At 40.0% G+C, this 7,376-nt stretch overlaps 1 protein-coding gene across 1 annotated transcript; it reads right to left on the bottom strand.

Moving 5' to 3' along the window:
- Window positions 1-74: 74 nt before the first annotated feature.
- Window positions 75-4,473, bottom strand: LOC117263927 (4-galactosyl-N-acetylglucosaminide 3-alpha-L-fucosyltransferase 9-like). The gene is made up of 2 exons (XM_033637666.2): window positions 4,310-4,473; window positions 75-2,428 (listed from the first exon to the last, which is right to left on the bottom strand). The coding sequence occupies exon 2, from the start codon at window positions 2,426-2,428 to the stop codon at window positions 1,346-1,348; it is 1,083 nt and encodes a 360-aa protein (XP_033493557.2). The 5' UTR covers window positions 4,310-4,473; the 3' UTR covers window positions 75-1,345.
- Window positions 4,474-7,376: the final 2,903 nt, after the last annotated feature.

The following is a 7,376-nucleotide window of genomic DNA, read 5'->3' as shown; positions in this document are numbered from 1 at the left end:
ATCTGACTGATGCTCCACCTACTCATTAGCTGAACCAACACAGACCAGGCAGTCAAGCAGCTGAAACTTAGAGATTTGACTTTGAAAATGTTTATTATTATAATATTTTTTCATTTGGTTGAGAGAGAGAGAGAAAGAGACTTTATTTAGTTTTTATTTGATGACTACTTGTGCAGATATCCTGAAATGTTGCTGACTGTAAAATCACTTAAATTAGTCGATAAGATTGTATAAAATTAAAAACAGAGCAAAACTATCACATCTACCACATAGAGTGAATTTAACATTATCAAAATTCATAAAAGATATCGCCATTATCAGCCATTTTCATTCATTCTTATTTGTGTATGTGGACATTACATGTGTGACAACACAATCACAGAGAAGCAGTCTGAACTCAGCCTAGCATACCATGTTTTATCCCGAGATATTTGCATCCTCATCCATCTTCTTCAGCTCAATAGCTAACCTTTCACCCACACTAAGGTGTGTCAGTGTAAACCATAAAGAAAGCAGGAGTGGACAAACAACATGACAGATGACTCTAAGCAAATACTAGACACAAACAGACGGAAGCATCCCTGTCTCCATGTCAACTGGATTTTCTTGACCGTCTGTGCAATATACAAACAAACAGATTTACCTGCCGTCAATACTTCTGAACAATTAAGCTGGAGATGTTTACACTGATGAAGTTGAAACACTTAGAGGTAAAAAGAAGACTTTAAAGAATACTTAAAAAAAAATGTTTTTCGATAATGATCAAATGGGCTTTACATTTCTGAGAAAATTACCACTTTTGTTTTATCAGAATAACATTTGACCTGTTCATAAAACTCTAATAAACCCTTTGAAACCTGAGCAAATTGGCTTGATTTTTTTTTTTTAACAAAAACAGAAGAAGGCAATGAGCAACGAAAGAGGAAATTACCCCCAAAAATTGCAAGAAATTACCCCCCAAAAAAAGTTAAAAATAAACAAACAAGGAAATGACCTGGCAAAAAAACTTAAAAATTCTTATAATGCTGTGCAAAATTCTGAGTATGTAAGAATTATAAATATCTAATTTTTCCTAGCTTTTTTCTTTTCTCCCAATTTCAGCCTGTGGGACATTTCTCACCAAGCTGCTAACTGCTTTTCCCTGATGTTTTTGAAAGAAATTGTACCAATTTGCTCGAGGTGCAAAGGTACAAATATTTGTGAAAGGCGTCTGAAAGCAGCACAACAAAAGTGATGTCGCTCCAGGTTTCAAACGGTTAAACTTCATTTGCTTTCTTGGTGAGAATGAGATGAGAAGATTGACAACCACTTTTATATGTGTCCATTAAATATAAATATGACGTTTTCAAGTAGAGTACCACTTATAAAGGTCATGAACTACATGGAAATCCTTGTCTCTTGACATGTGGTCGCAGGCGAGGCAGACAGGTTGAATGAATTCATTGTTGATTGACAGGAGATGAGGGGTAGCTGTGTAGAACTTCCTCCACTCAAAGTAACGCATGTACGCCTCGTCCTTCATGTCAAGCAGAAACTCCGCCAGCGACTTTGCATCAGGAAAATCATTTATGTGAATGAAGGCGTCAGAGGGGAGGAACTGCTCATAGTTTTCTCTCGGTGGACCCAAAACTACAGGGACCGTCCCTGCCACGAGGGGCCCGTTAACCTTCTCTGTTATGTAGTCTCTGTGGATTGAGTTCTCAAATGAGAGGTAAAACTTACAGCTAGCAATGGTTGAGTAATATTTCTCATAGCTCAAACGATACCCTGCATAGGCTGTACCGAAGACATGGATCTTGACGTGTTTGGACAGTTCACGACAATATCTTTCTCTCAAAGCTGTTCCAGTGGCTTTGTCCTTGTTACTAACAATCCAGCACACCAGTTTGTCTTTCTTCGGCAGAACGAAGTCATCTTTCATTTCTGTCTTCCTGATGGTGAGCTCGTTCCTCACCGTGATGTCAGCATCTCTTCTGTAGCTCAGCGTCAAGTTAAACAGGTTGGTCAGACGGGGTTTCTTTGCCGTGTTCGTCGGGGATTCCACATTAAACCAAATCCACTTCTGAAAAGCTGGACGTGGACCCTTTGGCATGTTTCTCAAACCCCAGTCTATGCTTTTATGGTAGAAAATGACCCCCTGTGCTTTGCTGTAGAGGGATCTGTCCGCAGTCAAAAAACAGCTGTTAATGTTGAAGTAGGAAGAGCAAACTTTAAAATCAAACTTCACACCGAGAGGCCAGAACCACAGCAGGACTATGGGCTTTTCACTTGGATCCATGCCTTCATCATACTCCTCATCGGCTAATGTAGATTGGCAAACAGGAGATGGAGGCTCAAAATACAGAGAGAATGCAAGAATAGAGCAGATAAGGCCGAGAGCAGCCATACTTGCTAAGTATAGTGTTTTCTTGGGAGCTGGCATCATCATCTGTGGAAGCAGAAAAAGAAACTGTGAGATCACTTTGATAACTGCATTGCCACTGGTTGCACAAGTAAAAGTCCTGTTCATTTTTCACAGAGTCAGTTTTATATGACCCACAATTAAAGCTTGGACTGGCATTGAACTCCCAGGTAAATCATTGGTACCAAAGATTAACAACTGTGTTAGAAAATACCTGTTTACTTGCTGAAAAAATGGAACGTACAAACTTGTGTACATAACATTTTAGGTAGCTATGACTCCTAAGGTGCATTTCAACATGAAACATCCAATCAGGAATCACAAGGATTGTGTTGAGAAAATGGATTTTAAAATCTACTGTTATTTCACTTTTAATTTCTGAGTTAATTTTGGGGAAATTGAATTCACTACCACTCTGACTCATAACTCTGACTGGCTTCTTCTCCTGAGCAGCCGAGGCCGAAGCTGAAGGGTAGGGTAGTTTTGAGAAATGGTAACGTACCAGTAGAGTGGATGTCTGATCGAAGAAGTATCTGGCAGTGAAACAAATAAATCTGCACATCAAGAAGCTCATGGTAAAAAGGTTTTTAATGCTGTGTGACTTTGCTGGCTTGAAATGTTACACAGCATTCAAATGTTGTTTCTGTTGTTTCAGAAACGAAGGTGAAATTATTATGTAACATTATCCAGGAGAGGCATGTTTTCTCTGTTAAATAATATTGAGGACATCGTTTGCCAAAACATTTAAAATGGGAATACTAAATAGGGAAAAAAAAACCCCACTAGAACCAGCAGCTCCACCCAAAAGTTGTCTTTTTTAGCTAGCTAGCTACAGTAGCTAGAAACAACTGTCAGTACAGTCACGACAATTGACAATTGTCAGTTGGAAATAAGAAGCCTGATTTTGTATCTTTCTGTAATGAAGGACCCATGGCTTCAAATACAACCAAGAATTTAAAGGTGTAACTGTGGAACTATGGAGGACGAGGCTTATTAAAAGATCAATTCTGACAATATTTTGAACCTAGAATGATATTTTAAAGGTCCAGTGTGAAGGATTTAGGCTGATATATTGGAAGAAATTAAATACAATATTCAGAACTATGTTTTCACAAGTGTATGATCCAAGCTGTAACCTTCAGGGCTAAAAAATAAAGCCAACACAGAAGTGCCAAAAACTGTAGTTCCTCTAATGGCCACTTGAGGCTGGCTCCAGAAGCCAGTCAATCCCCATAGACCCTGATGTTAAAATGCCGAACTACAGCAGACATAAACATATCAATAGCCTGGTAGACAGACAGGATTTGGTCTCCATACCTAATTTTCCACATAACTGTACAGAGGGGGTGGATTTTTATATAACTCATCTGTTTAGGGCTTAAAGGCTTAAAGTTACGCATAATTTAGGGTGGGCTGCTTTGAGTGACAAGCTCTGTCCCTATAGTGTCCTTGGCTTCTCAGTCAGATCCACTCCTCGCTCCTCCACAGCTCCTGCCTCCCTTCCAAATAGTCACTTCTGACTCCAACAAACCAAGATGGTGATGGCCAAAATGCCAAACTCCTTCAGAACAGGAGTCCACAAACCAATGGGTGACATCACGGTAGCTAAATCTATTATTTTCATGGCCTATGCTGAAACTAAGAATCATTGTGTTTCTGCTTTTGCGTCGGCCACCATAGTTCTTTTACATGCTTGGCACATGGGAGAAGTTTCATTTGGTTGCAATCTGCAACCTCACAGCGAGATGCCACTAAATCCTGCACACTAGACTTAAAGAAATGCATTAAACAGAATTATTGTAAGTAACGCAGCACAAGAGACTTCTAACCATGAATTAGAAATCCAACATGTCAACATTCTTAATTCATTTAAGATTAACACCACTGAATAAAACATTCTGTTCTCACCTTTCCACAGAGTAAAAAGGGCTGGATGTCTCTCTCTGGTTGTCAGTAGACCAACTGTGGCAGGCGTTTGACACTTAAACACACATGTGAATGCTGAGAAATAGATAACCTCCTGAGCCCAACAAGAGAAACCAGTTGTGTTTGCTTCCACTGCTGACCACCTCTAAAGTTAACGCATGTTCCTGTGGACTGCCTTTGTGATCATCATGCTACACCTCTGTCATTTAGTGTGATGATAGTCAAGGTGGTCCAGATGATAGTGATCAGGTGTGGGACACACAATCAGTCTGATAACACAGTTATCAAAATGACAAACTTGTGAACTTTAAAGATCTGAGAAACTATTGGTAAACAAAACTACACTCTGCACCTGCAGAGGCCTCCAGCTTTGTTAAACAAATGAGGGGCCCCAAAGAAGAAAATGTTTACATACTATGAGCATGTGCACATGAAATTTGTAATTAAAGGTGGAAGTCAAACTCGCGTCATTGTCAGCTTTTGTAAGAAAAATGTTTCTGTCACTTGTAGATAATACATGAACAATGACACAGCGACTCCACACAGAGCACTCAATGGATGATCTGTGAGAGCAAACAAACCCTGCCTGAAGAAACACAGGGAGTGCACACCTCCTGAGATATGCTTCTGAAAAGACTGCGGGAAATATTACTGATAACAAATAATGTTATCTCATGCAATAGGACCTCTCACCACTTTTTTTAGTACTTGTCAGAGGTACAAACAACTAAAATAAAGCTAATTTTGATTTTAATCACATAATTTTAATCTTGTCTGCACTTGTCTTGAAGTCATTAAAGTCACCTTATTATGTTATTATAGTTTTCTATGATGTCTCACTAACCTTACATTGAGTGATAGGCCTACACTAGAAGGATGCAGTCGAAAACATAGCTAGATTATCATACCCTGTGTGTAACTAATTACGTGCCTTACCCTTATTGATCCAAAAAAAAATACCACGAAAAACAGGGAAAAAATTATTCCGAAAAACAGAAAAAAATACACCAAAAAACAGAAAAATAAATAAATTACACCGAAAAACAGAAAAAATTACTCAGAAAAACAGGGCTTTTTTTATTTGTCAAGGGAATGCAATACGCTTCCGTACTATTTAAATAGAAATATATTATATTGTTTTTAATTTCCCTTTACTGCACATGCTACTAGAGATTAGGGAAATTAAACCACTTGTGTTTTTGCAGATAACATATCACTAGATTCAATATTAGGCTTTAAGAATAAAAGTAAAAAGAGTATAAAGAGTAAACAATACCTCCTCTCTGATCAGCTTTTTCTGCTCTGAGCATACATGTGATTTATCATGCGATCACTTGAGAGCTGCCCTTACAGTAAAGGTTACTCTTCTGCTTTGCAGTAAGTAGCAGCAAGCCACTTGATAAATGTGTCTTATTGTTCACACACACCAAAGAGCCCTTTGAGAGCTTACAGTAACCATAGCATCTTCTCTCCATGTGGAGACAGCTCCCCACAGACAGCATGCATTTCCCAGCCCTCTCTAAGAAAAGACACACTATCAACAATGCGACCTACAGCAGGTTACTCTCACCCTTAAATAAAATCGATGCATTTGCGTGTGTGTGTGTGCATGTAGAGGTTTTTAAGTGATCAATGACCAGCTCGCTACAGAGTACAAAAACAGCCACCGCAGGATACGATCTGTGTGTTTCAGGGGTGTGTTTGGAGTTGGACTTCATTTTCTCTGTAGCAGTTCCTGGACTCTTACAGCAGAGGAAACTTTGCAGAAGCAAGAAGCAGCAAAACACCAGATTAAAACCGACATAGGTTTATTTGAACACATGGATTAAAACACATTTTATTACTCTCTCTACCGCATGAACGATCAAGTCATGATCATGTTGGATGTGTTGCGGTTTCAACAAAACCCGAACATTGTAATTCCAGCTGAGTTTATCACTGTAAAATTCCCTGAGATACAACACACTCCCCTAGATGAGGTAAAAGGTTTCACTTAAACAGCAAGGTGTCCTTTGTTGAGCTTCTATGGGTAAACAAAGGCAACAAGTTAGACTGGTGTCCGGTCTGGACTGGCCATCTGGCATAGGGGACACTTTCCAGCTGGGCCAATGTGACTTTTGGGCTGACACAACTGTCTCTCACTTTGTTTTGTAACAGGCCAAAACACAGGTAGATTGGCCCATAGGTTTATTTCCTTAAATGACACTGGGCTGGCCCTATCACATATTTAAACCCCTCCCCTCTAGGCTCAGTGCCTTCATTAAACAGCATCTGCGGAGAAAAAGAGTGCCAAAATGTTAAGACAAAACACAAGGAACACAGAGAAATAATGGGCTCAACACTGGACTGCTCAGACCTTTTCAGCGACTTGCTTCTCAGAATAAACTCACAGCAGATGTGTCTCTCCTTCTCCTTCCTCGCCAAGCACACCCAGACAAGACTGAGTTACAATGATTATCAGCGTTGCCAGGTCATTAAGCCTGTTGTAATGTTAGCCTATTTAGAACTCACAAAAACATTCCCAGCTCTGTGTGCGCATTGCGGGAGATGGTCTGATGGTTCGTGATGGGTGACAGAAGTTACAATAGGAAGAGTAGAGGAGGAACGGCAGAGCAACATAACTCCTGCTCATACGACCCGCTCATTTTACTATAACCCAGGTCAAACTTTTTCTTTAGTGGAGAGAGACAGATAGATAGACATTAGTTCAATCAGGAGAGACACACATGAAGGCGGTGCCCATGTCTCATGGTCTCACGCAAGCGCACACATGAGCGTGGTGTACAGAGTGGCAGTTAGAGCTACAGGCTACAATGAGGCTAAAAACAGAGTTCAAATGACGTTTTTCCAAACAACTTTTTTTGTCAGGGCTTCAGGACACTTGGATCACTATGGACGAGCAGTATGGAGATATTTTGTGGTTTCAATTATGTGTTTTTGGATGTTTGAATGTGGGGCGCCGTAAGCCTCCATTAGGTGGAGTTGTGTTGCTACCCCCTCTCCCCTGGGATCGTGTTGTGAGGACTCTAAAACTTCACCGGAGCCTCCC

The sequence above is a fragment of the Epinephelus lanceolatus genome, chromosome 16, assembly GCF_041903045.1.
Source record: "Epinephelus lanceolatus isolate andai-2023 chromosome 16, ASM4190304v1, whole genome shotgun sequence".
Lineage (NCBI taxonomy): Eukaryota > Metazoa > Chordata > Actinopteri > Perciformes > Serranidae > Epinephelus > Epinephelus lanceolatus.
This window is presented reverse-complemented; position numbering and strand designations above follow the sequence as displayed.